The 23,683-nt window shown below is 35.5% G+C and overlaps 1 protein-coding gene across 4 annotated transcripts in view; it reads left to right on the forward strand.

The window, feature by feature from the left end:
• Positions 1-23,683, forward strand: part of UBR3 (ubiquitin protein ligase E3 component n-recognin 3) — a 236,017-nt gene that overhangs the window by 99,595 nt on the left and 112,739 nt on the right. For all 4 annotated transcript variants that reach the window (XM_049887378.1, XM_049887377.1, XM_049887379.1 and 1 more), the window contains exons 12-19: positions 4,015-4,080; positions 4,195-4,284; positions 5,425-5,553; positions 5,637-5,689; positions 5,784-5,917; positions 6,846-6,931; positions 8,369-8,510; positions 10,824-10,920. In XM_049887378.1, coding sequence (XP_049743335.1) covers positions 4,015-4,080; positions 4,195-4,284; positions 5,425-5,553; positions 5,637-5,689; positions 5,784-5,917; positions 6,846-6,931; positions 8,369-8,510; positions 10,824-10,920 — 797 coding nt within the window. The remainder of the gene's footprint in view (positions 1-4,014; positions 4,081-4,194; positions 4,285-5,424; positions 5,554-5,636; positions 5,690-5,783; positions 5,918-6,845; positions 6,932-8,368; positions 8,511-10,823; positions 10,921-23,683) is intronic.

The raw sequence follows: 23,683 nt of genomic DNA on the forward strand, positions 1-23,683 counted from the left end.
GATTTTTCCTCAATAAATTGGTGTCATGTGCTTTATTTTCAGTCTCACTAATTCTGACTTCCATTGCCTCATTTCTGCTCCTCAGACTTTCTATTGAGCCGTCTAATTCTGAAATTTTATTGTTAGTCTTTTGGATTTCTATTTGCTGTCTCTCTATGGATTCTTGCAGCCTGTTAAATTTGTTACTTTGCTCTTGTATATACTTCTTAAATTCCTCTATTGCTTTGTCTGTGTGGTCCTTGTCTTGGTCTGCGTTTTGCCTAATCTTCCTGAACTCCTGAAGAGCTCTGTATATTAATCTCTTGAATTCTACCTCAGTCATTTCAGGACTTTCTCTTCCCCTGGGATGTTTCCTAGGTCTTTGTTTTGGTTGCTTGCTGAAGCCATCGTGGTCTGCCTCTTTATGTGATTTGATATTGACTATTGTCTCTGACCCATTAGTAAGTTATATATTTTTTAATTTTATGTATGATTATTGTGTCCTAGCTTCTTGTTTTGTTTTGATATGCCCAGATAGTTTGGTTGTGTGAATTACTTTGATTATTTGTGTCTGTGAAGCTGTCACATCCTGTCATCAGGTGATTAGAGCTGCTACTAGGTATGTGAGCCCAAACATCCATTTACTTTTCTTGTGTTGATTTGCTTACATGTCCAGGTTGTTGGTCACTGAGTGTGTGGTAAAGGCTCTCACCTACAGTCCTAGACAGGCAGGGCTACGTAGGGTTGATTGGAGCAGGCACAGGTATCTGGCTGCAATAGGGGGTTATGTGCTGAGCAAGGTAGGGTGCTGACGGTTGCCCAAGTGCCTGGGTAGAAAGCACGTCCTGTTCCCTACAGTGTGTAGGTGGATGGGTTTTGCAGCCCAATTATGGGCACTCAATGCTCCAGGCTGTAAGGTCTGGGAGGTACCACTTATTCTAAGACCCCTGTTGTGGGTGGCTAGGTGGAGTGGGCTAGGCCCTTGATGTGGGTAGGTGAGGACCCTGCCTAATGGGCAGGGCAGTGTCAAATGTCACGAATCTTTAGGCTCTCCTCCTTTGCTGTTGCAGTTGAAAATAGGCTTCAGGTATATACTCTGTTGTACTATGCTAATGAGGGCCTACATTGTTGAAATGGGCCCGTGGGGGTCTAGGCAGGGGTAAAAGGCATTGAAAGTCTGTGGACCCCTTACGCCTGTGCCTAGGCAGAGGGACTGTGCCTGCCCTGAGTTCCCAGCTTAGGAGAACTGGCAGATTATTTTTTTCCTGTTTGTAATTTGTTAATTCGTTCCTTTTCCAAAGCTGGGAGAATTGCTCGAGGTACGTGATGCGTCCCACTTCTGGCCCGTGGGGCACGGCAGTCACTGAAGCCAGACTGGGACTGGGGTAGAGTAGGGAGCCTGGGGGTGAATGGTAGAGACGTACTTCACAGAGGAAAAAGAGTTTTATTGATCTCGTGTGGTAGGTTAGATGGTTGCACTTAACTTTCGCAGATCCGGTGCCACTTTCCCTTGGTTCTTCACGCTTGTGCAGACTCTCAGCTGTGTGGTTTCTCCCAGTGTGAAAAACGTGTCCCAAGCACTACTGCTTGCCTCAGTTCGCGTGTGCCAGCCCATCTAGCCTGCAGGTTGCTGGCCAGGTCAGGTCTGGCAAATCCTTGCTGCTTCTGAACTGTCTCTCCCTCCCCCTGCCTTTCAGTCCGACTCCTCAACTTTGTCTTTGATATTTAGGACTCCTAGATTGTCACATGTAATTGATTCACTTGTCTTTTTGGGTCTTTGTTGTATGAGGGACCACAGGAAGCATCTGACTACTTCGCTATGTTGGCCCTGCCTCCTCTTCTATAGAATCTTTAATCAAAATGTTCAGTAATGGTAGCTAGGCTTCATCCAGTTCTGGTCTCATGGCAATAGAGACAGTTGTTCATGGAGACAGCGACACATTGCATTTCCTTCTCCTATTCTTGTGTGTTAGTCAAGGTTCTTTCGAATGCAAGAACAAGGAACCACTTTTAGGCAGCTTAAGTTAAAGAGGAAACCCTGGTGGCGTAGTGGTTAAGTGCTATGGCTGCTAACCAAGAGGTGAGCAGTTCGAATCTGCCAGGCACTTCTTGGAAACTCTGTGGGGCAGTTCTACCTTGTCCTGTAAGGTAGCTATGAGTCGGAATCGACTCGACGGCAGTGGGTTTGGTTTTTTTTTTTTTGGTTATGTTAAAGAGTGTAAATTATTTTGAGTATAGAGGAGTGTATTAGGGGATCTTAGGGCAGCTGAACCTTAGGAACCGATTAGAAAGCTGAACAGAAATTCCTGTCTTTTGCTTTGCTTCACCCTTTGTACTCGTTTCATTTTTTAGTTCCCTCTCTATAGATTGGCTTTCTGTACTTGTTTGCCCCTGTGGTGAAATATGGTCTTCCTACAGTTGCTTAATTTTACACTTTCAGGCATACTCCAAGACTGCCTGGGGATGTCTCTTGAATTCCAGTTCCTAATTCTTAAGAGAAAGAGAGAACCTCATTGCACAGGTTGAGTTTGATATCACCTGTCCTGATTCCAAGTAATCCTGGTGGTGCAGTGGTTAAGTGTATGGCTGCTAACTGAAAGGTGGACAGTTAGAACCCATCAGCCGCTCCATGGGAGAAAGATGTGGCAGCCTGCTTCGGTAAAGATTCTACAGTCTTGAAAAACCTGTGGGGCAGTTCTTACTCTTACAGGGCCGCTGTGAGTCAGAATTGACTCAACCGCAGTGTTTGGGTTTGGACCTGATCCCAGTTCAATGTGATTACTGTAAACTTGGTTGTTAGGTTTCAGTCCCAGCGTGAGTGTGCGAGGGGCTGTTCTTAGGGGGTGGGGAGGATTGTGCACTGGGCGCACACCACAAAAGGGATTTTTCAGAGGGTAAGAGTAGAAGCAAGGGTTACTGCCAAAGTCGAGGCACTGAATATTGAAGGTCTGAGCTAAGGTTAGTTAGGGATAGTGTAGAAGGAATTTAAGAAGTAAATTTAAGAGATAATTAGAAATCAAATAACAACATTGGTACCTGCAGATGTAGGGAACTTGTGAGAAGGAAGGAGTCTGCATTTCAGATTTGAATTACTAGCAGTTTGGAGAAGAAACATTGAGGAAGGTTGAGTTTTTGTGCAAAGTGGTTTGTGGTCCCTCTGGAACATTAAAAGCAGTTTGCAGTCAACCTCTAACCTAAAGATAGGTGGTTCAAACCCACCAGCGACACCAAGGAAGAAGAGCTTGGCAGTCTGCTTTGGTAAAGATAATAGCCAAGAAAACCCTATGGAGTAGTTCTTCTCTGTCACACACGGGGCCACCATGAGTCAGGGGCTGACTCCTTGGCAGCTAACAACAACCCAGTAGAGCTCTTGTAAATCAAGTGCTTACAGTGATTGGTACATAGTATGTGCTTAATGGATGCCAGCTGCAATGATTGTTCTTATTACTCTCATCATGTTTGGTATGCATGCATTTGAGGATTCCCAAATGGCCTACTGTAGAGGGAAATCTGTCCCTTATTCTATATGATTATTTGCTTAGCTTAATTAAGAAATTTAATATGTACTAGATGCTGTGGGAAGTCCCTGGGTGGTTCAAATGGTTAATGTTCTTGGCTGCTAATCAAAAGGCTGGAGGTTTGAGTCCATCCAGAGACACCCCAGAAGAAAGTCCTTGTGATCTCCTTCCGAAGAATCAGCCACTGAAAACTCTGTGGAGCAGGGCTCTACTCTGACACAGATGGGGTGCCCTGAGTCGGACTGACTGGACGGCAGCTGGTGGAGGTGCCGTGGGGCTCAAAGAGGAGCAGTGCGCGATTCTCGCCTTCAGGGAGCTTGCTTGTAGATATTTAAGATGAATCATTTCATCTGCAGTGATTGTTTTTAACTATATCTTCTCAAATTTCAAGTTTTGATTAAAACGTACAGGAATAAATCAAAGTGAAAGAATGCTTTTAACATTTTAAAACCTTCCTTGAACTTTTATAAAATATCCTTTGACTTGTGGGTTTCTTTTGTTTGTTTGTTTGTTCCAGCCAGCACCTAACCAAGTCACTTTTCATCTGCCACTACATCGTTACTATGCCATGTTTTTGAGTAAGGTAAGATTGGTCAGAAACAATTCTGTGGTTTTTTTTTTCCCACTCAGCATAATTTCTTTCTGAATATTGGAAGATAAGTATTGAATTAGTAACTTTTTTAATCAAAATTTTTAGGCTGTGAAGTGTCAAGAACTAGAGCTGGATTCTGTTTTACCAGATCAGGAAATGTTAATGAAACTAATGATTCACCCACTCCAAATTCAAGTATGTATTCTGACTTTTAACGAGTTCTGAATTGAATTTTTTGGTTAAATGATTTCTCCCTTTATTTTACGTGCATGCCTTTATCATTGTTAATATCCAGAATGTTTGCAAGATTTTTTTTTTCTTAAACTGTGTTCTCATATATATATTTTTGCCAGATTTTATTTAGGTATTTTTTATTCTATGAAATTTAGTTTTACTTTCCCAGAAATTCTTTTTGCTGTTTTTACTGATGAGGGACTTTTAACATGTCGCAGCACTGTTTTGCGATATGGATGACCGAACAGGTTCTAGCCTTGGTGCCACCACTGTTTTATCACCTTTTTGGTAAATCAACTCTTTGGTTCTCAGTTTACCCATCTGTAAAGTGAGATAAGGGGATTAGAGGAATTAGCCTGCATAAGCACTCTGGTTTCTTTCAGGATGAACATGATTTTGTGGACAAACTTTTTATATACATCAGAGAAATTTGCCTTCATTTTATTTTTTCTGGTGATTTTTAGATTGTTAATCACTATTGAACTTCACCTCTGGGGTTAGGAACAAGTAGGAGATGAAGTTATGACTGTGCTTAGTTTTAGTTGATAGAGGGCATAAATACATGAAGAATTAAATATTAACATAGTTAGAAAACTTATTCTATCTGACTTCTTACCTGCCAATTATTTAGAAAATGACTAGTTTGGATTGAAGGTTGATGGTAGGGTGAATTAAGATAATAGATTATATCCATTGACTTTGAACAATTAGGTTTATTTTATGCTTATTCCTGTGTGTCTTTAAGTATTATGTAGTTTTTTTTTTTTAAAGAAGTAAATAGAGTTAAACATAAATGCTAGTGATTCTTCTTGAAAGTATCCAGTGAAAATTGTTATTATATCCATAATTCATCATGGGACGTTAACTCATATATAAACTGCAAAAAGAAGGGGCTGTATAAGCCATAACGATTATTTCAACATTTAAAATTATATATTTGGTGTGAATATCTTAAAGTAATTTAGAATTCCAGGCTAATACTCTGATTAAGTCTAGTCATAAAATATTTTTAAAATTATGGTTTGACGCCACATGATTTCATAAAGATTGAATTTAGATGACTTATTCTTTGTCTGATTTACTTAATTTTTATTTTACTAGGCAAGTCTTGCTGAAATCCATAGCAATATGTGGGTAAGAAATGGTCTGCAAATCAAAGGGCAAGCCATGACCTATGTACAGTCTCATTTTTGTAATTCCATGATTGATCCTGACATTTACCTGTTACAGGTAAGCCAACTTGATAAATCAAATGTTATACTTTAGAAGTGAAACTAAATATTGAGAAATAGGGCATTTTTTTTCTTTTAAAGGTCTGTGCTTCTAGACTTGACCCAGATTATTTTATTTCATCTGTCTTTGAAAGGTAAGCATAATTTTATTAGGACATGTTTGATGAGGTGTTTGGAATCTAAGTTTATTTTATTTTAACCTTTAAAAATCTCAAATATTTCTTATAGATTTAAGGTAGTGGATTTGTTGACAATGGCATCGCAACACCAAAATACAGTACTCGATGCAGAGCATGAGAGATCAATGTTAGAAGGCGCTCTTACATTTCTTGTGATTCTCTTGAGTCTTCGTTTGCATTTAGGTAAAAACCACTAATACTGATACCCGAATATTAGCTTTCCTCCTGCCTGCCTCCCCACAGCCCCCATAGTATTAACTGGCTTATGAAAAAAGGGAAAAGATGTGGAATATTTATACGTTGTTTCAAGCTCTCGATATGTTGTACAATTGGTACTTTTAGAATACCCTTTAAAAAACCCCTTATTTAAAAGAACTGCAAACAGGGTTGTTAAACTGCAGTTATATTTGGGGGATTGCATTCTTTATTCTTTATTTGTTTATTTTAAAACCTTTATTGTGATAAAATACATACAACAAAAAAATTTGCCGTTTTAACCATTTTTAAGTGTATGTACCTTTAGTGACATTAATTACATTTGCCAAGTTCTCTTACCATCACCACTATCCATTTCCAGAAGATTTTCATCACCCCAAACAGAAACTCAGCATCCCTTATGCTATAACTCCCAGTCTCTCCTCCTCACAGCCCCTACTAGCCACTAATAAACATTTGTCTCTACTCATTCATCTGTTCTAGATATTTCATGTAAATAGGATCATGCAATATTTGTCCTTTTGTATCTTATTTCATTCAGCATAATGTTTTCAAGGTTAATCCATGTTGTAGCATATATCAGAACTTAGTTTCTCTTTATGGCTGAATAATATTTTATTGTATGTACGTAACACATTTTGTTTATCTTTTCATCTGTTGTTGAAAGCTCGGGTTGTTTCTTCCTTTTGGCTATTGTGCATAGTACTGCAATGAATATTGGTGTGTAGCCAAGTTTCTTGGGTATATACCTAGAAGTGGAATTACTGGGTCATATGGCTTTTTTAATTTTTAAAGCACTTCCTACTGGTAAGACAGCTTAATAAAATGTGTGGTAAGTTATTTCTTTGTAATTTATATATATTCAGAATTATTAATTCTATTTTAATTATTTTAGGAATGTCTGATGATGAGATTCTTAGGGCAGAGATGGTAGCCCAGCTGTGTATGAATGACAGGACACACAGTTCACTGTTGGACCTCATATCCTTTTAAAAGTTTAATTTTCTGTTAGTTATAGGCTCTAAATAACAATTTTTGTGGATTAAAGATTAAACTTTTTTTTTCACTCTCAAGTTGAAAAATACCATAAAAAAAATAACTCCAATCATCTGCCCAAATGTGTATTCAGGGCTGGTGACAGATATTTTTGCTTTCACTTGTCACTTATTTGGGGAGTTGTGGTTAGACCTCAGGACTGATGATGACTCTGGGCCCCTCGGGACCTGACCTGTTAGGAAGCAGTAGTTGTCTACTTAATCTGTGTAGCTAGGTCAGAATTCATAGTTAGGAGTTACAGGTATACCTTGTAATTAGTGTAACTAAGGTTTTAAACATTCTGAAGATTTTCTTTTAGAATTCAATCTTAAAACCAAGAGGTCTTTAAGGGCAGAGGCTATTGTCTACAAAGCCTGAAAACTTGTGTTACTTTGTACAGTGAATGCCGGAACTCGACGGAACTGCCTGTTTTTTTCCAAGTCTCACAAGTGTCCCGCCTTTCGCAGGGTGCTGTCTTACCACTTTTCTATCACTTGTTTTAGTGGAAAGTATTTCAGTTTTTCTTCTCTGACAGGTGTCTGTCTTACACAGTTTCCTGCTTTTGCAGGTTTTACTGTCTAGGACTAAGCATATAATGGACACATTATTATTAATTTAAAATTTAGTGAATGTTCTTGAAATTGTAGACAAATATTAACATATTATTTTGTAATGAAAATATTTGACTAAATTTAGTATGTATATAACTTATGAACGTGTTTGGAAGATTTGGCTAAAATTTTGCTTTTGTGAAATAACTTGTATTGGAATGCCTGTTTGATAACCTTGAAATTTTTCATAAGCAGCATCACTTCGATATTTTTTAATGATTTCATCCAGCCCTTATCAGTACTATTACCCTGTAACTTTGAACTAAAAAGAATTATATACCTTAACATGAAGCAAATGAGAAAAGAACCTTTGTGGTTTATTGGTTTGCGTCTTTGCTTGGCACCTTTCTTTAGTGTTTCAGGATGACATTTTTAGGAAAATCATTTTTGCTTATAAAAATCTTGGCTAATTTTTAGTGTATCGTTTCTGATTTTATAAAGAGACATTATTTGCAAAATCATGAAATTGGTATCAGTTAATTTTCTTTCTCATTTCCTGATTTGACTAATTTGTTTGGGGGTAAATATCCCTGAGAGCTACTTCAGCACACAACTTACTAGTAGATTGCTCGATTTAAAATATTCTAAAAATTCACAATTAATAAAAAGTTATTAATCAAACTGTTGTATTATATTGCCCTCTGGTGGCTAACATTGTATATTACAGACAATTTCTGTTTGACTTTTAGGAAAAACAGAAAACTAGAGATCTTTGGTTAGGTTATGAAACTGGATTTTAATCACTAATTTTTTTTCTTGACACAAACATCATATTCCAGAAAATCCAAATCCCAAAAGTGGCATTATTCCAGGCAGTTATAGCTTTGAATCAGTTTTATCGACTGTAGCTGATTTTAAGGCTCCTGTTTTTGAACCTGGAGGTTCTATGCAACAAGGCATGTATACTCCCAAAGGTACGTTTAGATACGTAAGTAAATTCTTTCAAAAAGCAGTTTTCTAAAGACAAATTCTTGTAGATGCTGGAAAAAAATGTTTTGGCTTTTGGGGCAAACATGAGAATCTGAAATTTATTCGGCTTTGGTTTTCTTTCTCAACTTTCTTATGAAGAATGTATGTCTTTTATGATAAACGGTGATAACTACTTCCATTTATTTTTAAATCTTTGGCTTTATGTTATAATAGGCTTCTTAACTAACTCTAAATTACAAAAGGAACTTTACATATATTCCATTAAAGGCAAAACATAGTATTTATTGTTGAGAACACTGCATCTAAAATTTAGATGAGCTTGAAAGTGGAGTGGAGTTCTGGTGTAGTGCAGTGTTTATTAACTTGTGATGTGAGGATTACCTTTGTCATATTCGTAAATTCCTATCCCTATCTCAAATCCACTCTCATCAGAATCTCTGGGCATGGAACCAGAGAATCTGCTTTTTATCAAGCTCTGCAGATGATTGTCATGCGCAATGAAGTTTGAGATACTGGGATGGAGCACTAGACATTTGGAAAATTAGCGCCAAGAAACTTGGGTGTTATACTCAAATACAGCACTGAATTGTTAGCTAGTTCTGTGATGTTGCGAAAATCAGTTTTTTATTTGGATTTGGCTTCTTATATGTAACATGAGACAGCTGGACTAGATGAATGTTTTTTAAACTTCTTTAAAATGGTTGAACTAAGCCTTTAGTTAGAGGCAACTAAACTTTAAATGAATCTGTTACGTAAAACTGGTAAAAAAAAAAAAGCACACTTACTCTCAGTAAAGGGGGTGCCAGCAGTGGACCCATTGCATGTGCTCTGCCATCACCTTGCCTCTAAAGTGACTCCTGTTATGTCATTAGTTGCTGCTGATTTTGACTCACAGTGACCCCCATGTGACATAATAGAGAACTGCCCCATAGGATTGTCTAGGCTGTAGTTATTACAGGAGTAGGTTGCCATGTCTTTCTTCTGCGGAGCCACTGGGTAGGTTCGAACTGCCAACCTTTTGGTTAGCAGCTGAGTGCTTAACCATTCATTGTGTTACCAGGGCTACTACTCCTGTTATAGCTCTGGAAATTCAGTTGCATGGAACAGTGTTTGAAAGCCACTAGACTAATTAATGACTAAAGTTTTTTCTTTTTTTTTTTTCCCATTGCTAAGAGCCCTAGTGGCACAGTGATTAAGAGCGTGGCTGCTAACCAAAAGTTCGGCAGTTCAAACCCACCAGCCGCTCCTTAGAAACCATCTCGGGCAGTTTTGCTGTCTTATAGGGTTGCTATGAGTCAGAATCAACTCGATTGCAATGGGTTTGTAAGATTATATAATTCTGATAAAAACATTGGCCTTTTAATTATATAAATTAGTAGAATTTTAAAGTGAAGGATGCCAGAAAGTTGAAATGACAGTAAATGGGTAGAAAGAATCTTAAACTTAACATCTTTTTAAATGTTAAAAATTCTGCTAGAGTGAATGAGAGGAGAAAAACTTAATGTAGGAAAGAGACACACTTAAGGCAGTGCTTTCTAAAATTATTATTTTCAGACCGCCTTCTAGACTTTTGCCACATCTTCATTATCACGTCTGTTATATACTTAGTATTTTCTTAAACCGACTGACTGCTTTTTTTGTTTTTTAACTTTTCTTTAGGCATGACTATTAGTGAGGTCATGGGTTTTATTTGCAACTTAAAATGTTCTAATACACATTAATGTAAGTATATAATTATTAAAATAAAAAGTTTTGAACAGCAAATACTTAAGAGCGTCTTATGTACATGTGGAATAGTGGTTGTTAGTTATGGAGAAGGTAAGGAGACCAATTAATCAGTTCTAGCAAAGGAGCAGAAACTACTTCATAAACAAAAATGTTTGTGAGGCCCAAATAAAAACACAGTTTGAGTGCGTTAATTTTGAACCTAATTTTCATGTTTTTACCTTTGAATACTTTTAACGGTATCATCACTCTGTTTCTCGCTTTCTGGTTGGCCCTTTAGGAGAAAAACAATGAACTAAACTTTTACAAAAAAACTTTTACAGTGAGGCATTATTACACTATAAATTTTTTTGTTCAGTAGTTCTTGCTGAACTCAAGAGAATATACTGATGAAATTATGATTTTTTGACTTAGATATGTAGTCATGACATCAAGCCTATATTAAGGCAAATGTATCATCAAATTAAACTATTCCATCCTTTCAATTTAAAATGCACTTAGCAAATGTAGTAAGAAATTGACTTTATTCCTAAGAGGTCAACGTTCTATTTCTACTTTCTTTTGAATAATAGCTGAAGTCTGGGATCAGGAGTTTGACCCCGTCATGGTCATTCTTCGAACAGTTTACCGTAGAGATGTGCAGTCTGCAATGGACAGATATACAGCATTGTAAGTCCAATTGATTAGTATAATAGTAGAAAATTTTGTGTTTATGTAGAAAAAATTTAATTATAACACAAATGTGATATATTCTCATTAAAGTATACTCTCAATGTTTAGAGGAAAAAATAATATCTCAAGGTTTTAAAAAAAATGATCTGACCAAGATTTGTGTTCTCAAGATCTTGATCCAAAATTTGATGTTGATCTGCTAAAAATAAATTTTATAAAACGTGATCATTAAATCAAAAGATAACAAACTTATTTAGTTGCTATAATGGAACTATTTGCCTAATGGAATTAAAAGCTTCAGGTTTGTGTTCTACTTTTAAACCAGTAGAGGAGGCACAAGTTAAGGTAATAAAACTGAAATCAGAGATGCTGATGGGTGTCTGTATATAGAAAGTGTGACAACATCGCTGTCCTCTTGGCAACCAGGAAAGAGTCAAAGCAAAATGAATTTTATTTGTAAACACAGTAGTTTAAAATGTTGATGACTGTGGAAAATAACAGTTTTAAAGGATATCTTTTTAATGAAGAATTGAATTTTGTATGTTATTGTAGTTGTAGACTATTTTAATGTATTATATTCACTTTTTTCAAAAAATTTGGTAGTTAATATTATATTGAACATCACAGGATAACATCTTTCATTTGTATATTTCTAAAGCTTAAGTTAAACTTTTAAATGATAAGTTTAAAGTGATGCAAACATCTTTGATATAATAAATTTGCTCTTGAGAAAATTTAAAAGTGGAAGTATAGATCTTAGATGTAATTGAAATTTCCCTTTTATCAAGACTTTGCAGTAATATATACATTGAATTTAAGATTCATCACAAATATTTGAGGAAAGTATACAGTGTGAAATTTTAGCATCTTCATTCCTCCCTAAAAACAAACAAATCCAAAAAACCTCAAAACCATGCTTAGCCATCAACATCTCTCTGCCTTTGTCCAAAACCTTTAGGGAGACAGTCTGAGATTCTCCTTAGTCTGCAATTTTAACATCCTCTTTTTATGCTTTTAGTTTGGTTTTGTAGTTTTTTGCTTTGTTGCAGGCTTTTACTAGATTCTGGCCTCCTTGAGGGAAGATATTTTTGTCTCTGTATCTCTCTTATATCTTATTACCTAACACAGTGCTGGTACATAGTAGACATTCAGAAGACATTTGCTGAATGAATGAATTTGAGAAATTCTTGTTGAAAATTGAAGAATGAAAAGATGGGTAGGAGGAAGCATTTTCATGGAAGACCTAGTGGGGGCTTCTTAAACACCATTATAATAAGTGGCTGTGTCCTTTTTTGGGGCATGGGGAACAGGTTAGGCTACTCATTTTGAATATGTAAAAATTAAATATATAGTAAATTTTATTACTGTGTTTTTTACTTTGTAATTATTAGAAAATTTGACTGGGCTGGGCTGAAGCTTTCAAAACTTTGGAGTCATTGAATACTTAATGTAAATAATTTTAAAGAAGAAATTTTATTTAACAACACACATTTAAAAAACAATAACAACACACATTTATTGAGTGCTTGTTATAAGCCAAGTACTCTGTAAGGAAAACAGTGTTGTATCTTTTATACTTCTCTTTTCAATGATTTTTTTTTGTAATTTATTTTATTTTTGTTGTTGAGAATATATACAGCAGAACATATCCCAATTCAGCAGTTTCTACGTGTATAAGTCAGTGACATTGATTACATTCTTCAAGTTGTGCAACCATTCTCACCCTCCTTTTTTGAGTTGTTCCTCTCCCGTTAACATAAGCTCACTGCTCCCTAAGGTTCCTATCTAATCCTTTGACTTTCTATTGTCAATTTGATCCCATACAGATACATCTTAGGACTGTAATGCTCAAGGCAGACATTCTTTCCTAGTTAAGCCAAACTATTATTTGGTTTTAAGAAGACTTAGGGGGATATTGTTGGTTTAAGGTTTAGCAATTATCTCAGGGCATCTCTTATCAAACTTTTAATTTAGTTCTGAGAAGTTTATTTCCTTTGTTTAGACCGCTGATTCTCAACTCAACCAGGGTGGTTTTTGTTCCCCAGGGGACATTTAGCATGGTCTGAAGACCAAGGGAGAGGGGCTTGGGGCTTGCTGCTGACATCTAGTAGAGGCCAAGTGTGCTGCCAAATATCCTACAGTGCACAGAGCAGCCCACTGTCACCTCAAAGAAAGAACTATCCGACCCCAGTGTCATTAGTGCCAAGGGTAAGAAACCTGGTTTAGACTTATCCTGACATACAGGTAAACTTTGCAATTTTTCTGTTTATAGATATCTTGCAGTTTTTAATCTATTTTATATTATTGTTTTCATCTAGATCATTTTTTGATCTGTAAATACTTCACATAGATAAAATCATATCCCCAAAGCTATTTTTATCAAAATTTTTCTCCTTCCTATTTTGCACTTTGTTGTTGTTGTTAGGGGCCATCGAGTCAGTTCTGACTCATAGTGACCCTATAAGATAGAGTAGAACTGTCCCATAGTATTTCCAAGGAGAGACTGGTGGCTTTGAACTGCCGACCTTTTTGGTTGCAGATGTAGCTCGCTGTAGCTCTTAACCACTGCGCCACCAGGACCCAATTTTGCTCTTTATTTTCCGTAATCCTCTCATCCCCTCCACTTGAATTTCCACTTGTGTAATTTCTCTATAAAGCTTCTTAAAAATATTTCTGAAGTGCCATGATGTTTCTTAGCAGGAGTTTGAAAATCCATATTTTAAAAGAAATGTGTATTCAAATAAAGTATGTAATAACAGATTAAAAATAAACTCTAGCTTCAGACTAAAACCTTTTAGTCATTTCTTATAAATTAATCTTTGAAATTTGTGTGTAAACTATCATATTCATCTAATAATATCTCGTGTACTTAAAATAAATATACCCATGTACACATGTTCCTATGTAAAACTTAAATTTTTTTGAAGTTTCTTTAGTATATAAAATATAGCATGTCCTTCCTTTATGTGATATGTTTTACAAATTGCATGTGTAATTGGGAGAACCTGGTGGCGTAGTGGTTAAGTGCTACAGCTGCTAACCAAGAGGTCAGCAGTTCGAATCCAGCAGGCGCTCATTGGAAACTCTATGGGGCAGTTCTACTCTGTCCTATAGGGTCGTTATGGGTCGGAATCGCCTCCACGGCAGTGGGTGGGGTTTTATGTGTGATTGTACCTTTTGATTGTTTTAGCTCTTATTATAGCACTACTGCGAAAAAAACCCTAAACTGCAGGACTTAATATATTGACTATCGGTCATTTTCATTCTTTCAGTTTTAAGAGACAAAACTGGTTTAACTGATTTTACTGAGTAGAGCCCTTTTTCATTTAGTGAAAAAAGGTTGAGTGAATTAAAACTGTTGTATCCTTAGCATCTAACTTGGTTCCTACTGCTTTGTAAACAATCAGTAAATACTTGTTAAATGACTAAAAAGTAATTTTTAAAAAAAAATTTTTGTTCTGAAGTTTTATAAGTGGAAATAAGCCATTTGTTTTATGTGATGTTTAAATGTTTAGAATCCTAGAATCTTATTATTGGAAAAAGCCTTCAAGATCTTCTAATCCAGGTTCTACAAAAGTGTCTCAGAGGTCATCACTGGAAGAGGGGGTTTACAACAGCCAGAGGGGGCCTAAGAGAGTGAGGTGGCTCACCCTGCTCCCCTTAATCCCTCCCAGATACCTTTATATGGGCAGTTTGTTTCTTAAAAAGAACACAAAACAATGAAAAAGGAAACCAAAAGTTAGAGAAACATCCATTCAATTCAGTGTTATTTTACATACAAGGATATGGCAGCCCAGAGAAGCTCAGTAAAACATGTTAATGGTATGTTGGACTGTTTTAAATTCAACTGGGAAGTACAAATTTTTGTACCATAATTTTTGGTATTTCTTTTGCTTCCGATTTCCCATCTTGAAGGTTAATAGCTGTTGCTCCATGTTTGAAAGTTTGATGTATGACTTTGTATATATCAGGGCATTTTTGTATCAAACTGGCCAATAATTAGGTGTCAATTTGAGTCATTTAAAAAATTTCTGCTGTCATATAGCTTTTCATTTGCATTATTCCATTAAGATTTTGAAAAGAGCAGTCAAAATGATAAATTACCTGCTGCCTTAAAAAAATATATAACCTTTATTTTAGAACACTTTATTAGTCTTCAAAAAAAAAAAAAAAAACAAAAAACCCAGTGCCGTCTAGGTGCCGTATATTTAGGATGTAGTGCTTTAAAGCAAGCAAAGAAGCAAGCAAAATAAACGCCCCACATTGCTTTTGTATGCCAAGTGAAATAGAATAGCTGAAATATTTCCCCCCGAGATATTGAGATTGTTCTGAACTATGTGTAGCCACAATAGTATTACATAGAAACCTTTATGAAAAAGATGAAACTAACTTAAATATTGGTAAAGCTGCTAACCAATATGTATATAAAAGTTGATTTTTCTGTCTAAAGTATATCATATATATATACTGTATGAGTAACAGCAGATTGTGGTAATTCTAATTGCATAACTTTTTCAACTATAATAATTATGCCCCACCCCACTTAACATAAAGGCATTACTGTGTGTGGGCTCTAGCGGTAAGCTGCTTGGATTTTAATATGAGCTCCTTCACTTACTACCAGGTGACTTGGACAAGTTATTTAACCTCTCTGTGTCTTGGTTTCCTTGTCTATAAAATGGAGATAATGATAGTACCTATTTCACAGGGTGCTGGGAGGATTAAATGGGTTTTTATGTAAAAGGTGATTAGAATAGTGCTGGCATATAAACAAATGCCATATAAGTGTTAGCTATGATCGTTATAATTCTCTGATTTATTAATATTGTATTTGTATTATACTTTTTATACATTGTTTAACAAGCACATAAATTCCTAGTCATTCTACCTATGTGGTAAAGTCTTAGTTTTATATGTTGATATTTTTATAGACAATTAATGCTCATGGTATTTGGGCGATATTAAAAATAGACCAGGAGTCAACATTTAGCATTTTAGTCTTACAAAGGTACAAATATAATGGTATATCATGATCTTAAGATGAATTAATGTAAATTTTGTTTAATATGATTAATTACACAAGAATATTTATGAATAAACTTACGAAATGTAGTATAACCAAAAAACCAAACCCAGTGCTATCGAGTCGATTCCGACTTATAGTGACCCTATAGGACAGAGTAGAACTGCCCCAAAGAGTTTCCAAGGAGCGCCCGGTGGAATCGAACTGCTGACCCTTTGGTTAGCAGCTGTAGCACTTAACCGCTACGCCACCAGGGTTTCTATGAAGTGTAGTATACATAAGAAATATGCATATAACAACAAGCGTACTGCTTGATAATTTTCTCAAAATGAGCACACATAGGTAGTCTGCACCCAGATCAAGAATTAGGAGCCTCGTGAACATTACTAGTACCTAGGTAACCACTGTCTTGGCTTCTAAGACCATAGATTAGTTTTATCTATTTTTGAAATTTATGTAAATGGAATCAAGGAATCATATGCGTCTTCTTTACTAAACATTATCTTTGTAAGATCTAGTCATGTTGCTGTATATAGCAATAGTTTATTTCATTGTATAGCATTTCTTTGGGTAACTGTATACCACAATTTATTTACTATTAATAGTAACCAGTGAAGTGGTAACTCATTGTAGTTTTAATTTGCATTTTCCTGATGACTAATGAAGTTACCATTTGAATATCACATATGATCATATGCATATATTACAAATATCTTTTTCTACCTGCATAGGAAAATTTCATTTTAATTTATCAAATAGTTAGAAAATGTCATTTCAACCTCGTGTCGTTTCTTAAGCTGTAATTTTTATTAGAAATAAAGAAAATCACTAATGTAGCAGTGTTTTAGGTGTGTAAACGACTGTGCTGTATTTGGCGTCTGTAACCTGCTTAGAAACAGTCTGCTCAACCTCAGGTGGTCATTTTACTCATAAAACCAAACAAAACCCACTGCTGTCGAATCGATTCTGACTCACAGCGACCCTATAGGACAGAGTGGAACTGCCCGATAGTTTCCAAGGACCGCCTGGCGGATTCTAACTGCTGACCTCTTGGTTAGCAACCATCGCTTAACCACTACGCCACCACGTTTCTGTTTTACTCATAGTGTTCATTATGTTTATATTTGAGCTATTAAAAATAAAAATATGATTGCTGAAGACTAAAAGATGTGTAATTTTGTTATTTTTTTCTTATTTCTACTGTCTTAAAAACAAAACAAAAATCTACTGTCTTAGTGCTCTTAAAAAAACTGGAAATATTTTAAACATACAGAATATAATAGATAGCCTTGGTATATCCTGACAATTAAATAGATACTAACATTTAAAATAATCTCTTTTTTATAAAGAAAATAAAATGTTACAGATAAAGCTAATAACCACTCCATCGTCTCTCTTTCCTTCATCTCCAGATATAACCACTCTCTTAAATTTGTGTCTATCATTCCCATATACATTTTTACTTTTACTACATATATATGTATTCGTAACCAATATTATTGTTTTGCTTATTTAAAATTTTGTATAAATGGTATAATACTGTGCCTTTTGTAGCTTACCTTTTCACCGTTATTTCTGAGAATCATTAATAACATTATTACTTGCAGGTATTTATTGTGACTGCTGCATATGTAATTAGACTACAGTTTATCTGTTCCCTTATTGTGAGGCAGTGAGATTGTTTCTACCTTTTTGATATTACATACAATGCTGTAAGACATTCTTGTATATGCCTACTTGTGTGCCTGTGAGAGTGTCTCTAGGACTGGCACCTGCAGTGGAATTGCTGGTTTCTTGAGTAAGGACATCTTCAACTATATTAATGATTGCGAATTGCCTCTCAAATGTTTATATTAATCTATACACTCAGCAGCAGAGTATGATCCTTTTTCTTCACATTCTCATTAATGTTTGTTAACGAGACTGTCAGTTGGTGGGTGCGTAGCAGTGTCTCATTAAATTAAAAAAAAATTATTAAATGTATTATGCACACAGAAGAGTTTATCAAGCATATGCACAGTCTGAATAATAATAATAAAATGAATACCCATGTACCTACTACCCAGGTTAAGAAACAGAATATTACCAGTGCTTCAGAAGCTTCCTGTGTGATCCTCCCTTCTCTTCCCTCCCACATCTTCAGTCTTGGCTTCTATATTAATCATGTTCTTTTTTCTTATAATTTTACCCTGTTTCTTTGTATCCATTTAAAAAATTAGTTTTGAAAAACTGAGTAGCAGAACAAACCTAGCTATATATATATGACCTAGCTATATATATAAAAAGCTAGCTATATATGCACCAGGGCTCCAATATATAATGCTAGCTATGTATATAAAACTAGCTATAGCGTTGCTATGAGTCAGAATCAACTTGATGGCAGTGGGTTTGGTTTTAGGTTTTATGTGTATAAAACTAACTATGTATACGTGTATATGTATATATTTAACATTGGAACTGTTCATTGATATGTATGTATAGGAGCCATTGTTAGATAAAGGAGAAAATAAATTGAGCAGATTTTCTGCATTGTAGGTTGCCTTCAACTTTCCTAAATATTTATTAGAACTCCTTCTGGGGAAGCTAACCAGCAAGGTTATGAATGATTCCTGAAAAGTAAGGCTTACCGCTTAGCACAGTGATAGGTCTATAGTATTGGTCAGAATCTGGATATCCGGCAATAGTATGGTCACGGAGAATGGACTTTCTGTACTTCTTGCCTGTACATTCAACATTTTTTACCTCAGAGTGGATAATCACTATTGACCTAACTTCAACTTCACTGATTCTTTCTTTTGCTAGCTCAAGTCTGCTATTGAGCCCTCCAGTAAATTTTTCATTTCAGTTACTGTACTTTTCAGCTCCAAAATTTCTGTTTGGTTCTTTTTGTAATATCTCTCTCCTTACTGATATTTCCTATTTGGTGAGTCATTGTCATCATACTTTCTTTTAATTCTTTAAACTTAGTTTTCTTTAGTTCTTTGATCATATGTATAATAGCTAATTTAAAGTCTTTGCGTACTAAATTCAACATCAGGGACCACTCAGAGACAGTTTCTAGTGACTGCTTTTTTTTTTTTGATTCTTGATTCTTTTTCTTTTGATTCTTGGCTGCTTGACATTGCCAAAGGTAAAGCTCAGTCTCTCAGTTTAGGGCTGGCTTCTTAGGATCCACATCTTCTTCTGGATCATGGCCCACCTAATTCCTGTCTTGTTAGTTCTTTGATGCTTTTAAGAAAATGATTTTATATTTTTGTCCGGTTTTTTTAGTTGTATTCAGCAGGAGAGCTGTTCCTAATTACCTAATTTGAGGCAGGTGTCCCATGTATTTATTTTTCACATACAGTCATCTCTCTGTATCCATGAGTTCCATACCTGTGGATTCAACCAACCACAGATCGAAAACATATGGGGGGGAAAAAAGTTCCAGAAAGCAAAACTTGAACTTGCCACATGCTGAGCACTGTGCTGAATCTATGCGAATGAAGTGATGTGTACGCATACCCTGCTGTAGCCTCCTACCATTTCATAGATTCTCAGTGTCTTTCTCATTGAGCATCGTTTGCCTCATGTCTTATTTGTTTGCCACTTGTGTGCACCCTTTGTTTCTGTAAAAAAAAAAATGGCTCCTAAAAAGCAATTAAGTGGTCAAAGCAACCCCACAAAGGCTAAATGTGTGGAGGTTGAGAAGAGCAAGAGGAAGGAATTTAAGGCTAGTAAGGGATGACTGGCTAGCTATGTAAAGCGCTGCAGTCTCAGTGTAAAGATCACGGGAGAATCACATCAGCTGATGCTAAGGCAGCATCAGTGTTCCCAGAAGAACTCGAGAAACTCTTAGAAAGAAAGGCAATCTTCCAGAGCAAATCTTCAATTGTGATGAAACAACTATTTACATAGCATTTACATTGTATTAGGTATTATAAGTAATCTAGAGATGATTTAAAGTAAATGTGGGGATGTGCATAGGTTATGTGGAAATACTACACCATTTTATATAAGGTACTTGAGCATATGTGGAATTTTATATCCATGGGGAGTCCTGGAGCCAATCCCCCACAGATACCAGGGACAACTGTATGTCGTCATTTAATTTTTAAGAGCATATTTTCTCTGAATTTCCTTAATTTTAAGAAAGCATCCTCTCGTACTATAGATATAGCTCTTATTTCTCTGGTATGTTAATGATTTTTTTAGATCTATTTTTCTACCTACACATTATTTCTTTTACTGAGTTACATTTTCTATTTGTTCAGTCTCCCATGTCCATGATGGAGGCATTCCTGATAATACTGGTATTAGTGATTAGAAACTCTGAGTATGCTGGTGAAGCTTGTTGATTCTGAGTTTTAATGTAGAGTGAATTGGGTAGGTCTTTTGTTGAAGCCCTTCTGTTAGTCTCCTTAGATCTTTCTTTTTGATCTGATAAGAGTCCTCAGAGAAACACCTTAAATATTGCTCAGAGAGTAATGGTCTGGCTGTCATTATTTTGTGAGCCAAAAGGCCGATGAGGTCTAAGGGCTCTGAATCAAATATGCATACAATCACTTAATCTCCCATTCTCATACCGTTAAGTGTGCTTGGTGTTTTACACTCTCCAGAGAAGAACCCTCCTGCTAGATTTCTACTGGAGTTGGGGAGAAGCAGTCTTCCTATAGTCCTCCATATTTTAGTCTCCAGTTACTGGGGTACCAACTGCTGCCGAAAAATATCGTGTTGTATGGATATACCACATTTTATTTATCTATTTATCAGTTGATAGATATTTGGGCTATTTTTCTACTTTTTACTGTTAGGAATAATGCTGCTATGAACATTCCTGTGTAAGTTTTTCTGTGAATATATGTTTTCATTTCTTTTGGGTATATACCTGTGAGTAGAATTGCTGGGTCATATGGTAACTCTGTTTAACCTTTTTAGGAACTGCCACACGGTTTTCACCCTTTTCCATTCCCACCAGCAGTGTATGAGAGCTCCAGTTTCTCTACATCCTCACTAACACTTATTATCTGCCTTTGATTATAGTCATCCTCATAAGTGCGAAATAGTATCTCATTGTGGTTTTGATTTGCATTTCTCTGATGGCTAATGAGGTTGAGATCTTTCTCAGTGCTTATTGGCCATTTGTATGATCTGGAGAACTGTCTATTCAGATCTTTGGCCCATTTGTAATTGGCGTATTTGTCTTTTAGTTATAGAGTTGTAAAGGTTCTTTATATATTCTCAATACTAGACCCTTATCAGACCTGTGATTTGCAATTCCTGCCTCCCTGCCCCCCATTCTGTGGTTCGTCTTTTCATTTTCTTGAGAGTATCCTTTGAAGCATGAAAACATTTAATTTTGATAGAGTCCAGTTTATCTATGTTTTTGTTGTTGCTTGTGCCTTTGGTGTCATGTATAAGATACCATTGTCTAATTGAAGGTCACAGAGCTTATGTTTTCTTCTAAGAGTTTTGTAGTTTTAGCTCTTATATTTTGCCTTTGATTCATTTTGAATTAATTTCTGTATATGGTGTGATGTGGGGGTCCAACATTGTTCTTTTTCACGTGGATGTTTCTTGAAGAATTTTGACTCAACTTGCCTATTCAACCACCTGTATCTTTTCCTTTTTATGGATAATTTTAAACTGGATTCACATTCCTTACAGATTATAGGTCTGCTTAGGTTTTTAAAAAAATTTCTTCTTGAGAGGGATTGCTAAATTTTATTTTTATAGGAAATATTCTATTTTGTCTTAAGTATATACTCAATGATTTAAATAATCTCTCCTGCATAATTTTATATCCCTTTTTTAAATTCCTATTGTTTATATGTGTTTGCTGTTTCTTATTCTTCATTACTGTTATCAGGATTGCCTGTTGTATTTTTTCTAAGAATCAACTTATAGTTTTGTTGTTCCTTTATCTTTTTTTCTACTTTACTGTTTTTTCTTTTGTTTTTCATTATTCTCTTCTTTCAACTTAGTTTGAGCTTTCTTTGTTCTATTTCTTTGGTGCTTTGTTTTTCATTTTTAATATATGAAGTTAAGGCTGCAGATTTCTTTTCTTCCAAGCATTGCTTTTGGTTGTAGCCAACAGTTTTTTCTAGTTAGTTTAGGTTCTAAATATTTTTTTTTTTAATTATTATGATTTGTAATGGCCTCTGAATTTCTTTAATTTTTTTTTCATGTTTTAAAATGTCTACATGCCTGGAGTTTTTGGTTATCTTTTTAGTATTTATTTTAGTTTATTGCTTTGTGAGAAGTGATTATGGTCAGAATATTAATTCTTTTGGGTATTTGTTGAGATATGCTTTGCACGTACTTTATAGTCCAAGTGCACTTAAAATTATGTGTATCATATAATTGTTGAGTATTCTTTATTTGTCAAGATTTTTAATTGTGCTGTCAAAATCCTCAGTCTATAAACCTTAAACCAAAAGTATCTCCTGAAGTCATCTTAAAACGTAACAATGGCTTAGCTTAACTAGTAAAAAAGGCCTGCCTCGAGCATTATGCTCTTTTAAAAACTATCTATATGGGATCAGATCAACAATAGCAACTCCACAAATTAGATAGGAACCTTAGGGGCAGTGAGTTTATGTTAATAAAGGAGGAACAACTCAGAAAAGGAGGGTGAGAATGATTGCACAACTCGAAGTACATAATCAGTGTCATGAAATTGTATACGTAGAGACTGTTAAGTTAGTGTATGTTGTGCTGTGTTTTTTCTCAACATTAACAACAAAATAAATAAAATTTAGAAGGAAAAAGCTTCAGAATCTTTACCAGTTTATTTTTCATGGGCTATTAGAAGTATATTAAAATCCTCTACTGTGGTTGTGGATTTGTCAGTTTCTCTGAGTAATTCTTTCAAATTTTGCCTTTTGTATTTTGAGTCTATTATTATTTACGTACAAGTTCATAATTATTATCTTCCTGGGAGCCTGTTGTCCTTTCACCTCAGAAGAGACAGACAAGCTGTCTTTTTTCTCCTTTGGGATTTCTTTTCAGTGAGGGTAAAGCCTTCCAGCCATGTGGGATCTCATTTCAACCTCTGAGCCTTGTGTGAGCCCAAGGACTTTGAGGTCTCAAGGGCTTTAAAACCATTGCCAAATGCAGTGTTAGTGCTTGTTAATTCCTTGTTTCTGGTACCTGGGGAATTCCTCTTTTCCTTTTTGTGAGCTCGAATATGAATTTAAAAGAATGTATTTTATGTTTCACCCAGTTTTTTTAATTGTTGATAGTGGGAGAATTTCTAGGTTATTTTGCTCTATTGTTGAAATCAGAAATTTCCTTGTTTCGTTCTTCTCTTTGAATTCCTTCTGTTCTTTTCCCCTTGTTAGCATTTTTTAATTCACAGTTCTTTCTAGTTTTTAGCTTAGCTCTCTCTACTTATTTTTATCCAATAGGAAAGGAAACAGTAATGTTCGTTGTGTAGAGAATAAATATCATTTGGTGTTCTTGAACAATTCAAAGCAGTGCAGGTAGTCCCCGACCTGTGACAGGGTTCTGTTGTAACGACTCTCTTTCAAGTCAGTTCTGATATAAGTAGAATACCTCTTTTTTTAAATTTTCATTGTTATGGTGTTTTATTGTCAGTAACTTTATAAACCCAGCCTTTGAACATCTGCGAGTGAATGTCTGAGAATGATAACATCAGCAAATTACATACTGCAACATTGTATGCAGTACATATTACCAACGATAAGATGTACCAAAAAAACCCTTTGAAACTGAGGGCCTGAAGTGCAGTTTGTC

This window comes from Elephas maximus, chromosome 6 (assembly GCF_024166365.1).
Source record: "Elephas maximus indicus isolate mEleMax1 chromosome 6, mEleMax1 primary haplotype, whole genome shotgun sequence".
Classification (NCBI taxonomy): Eukaryota; Metazoa; Chordata; class Mammalia; order Proboscidea; family Elephantidae; genus Elephas; species Elephas maximus.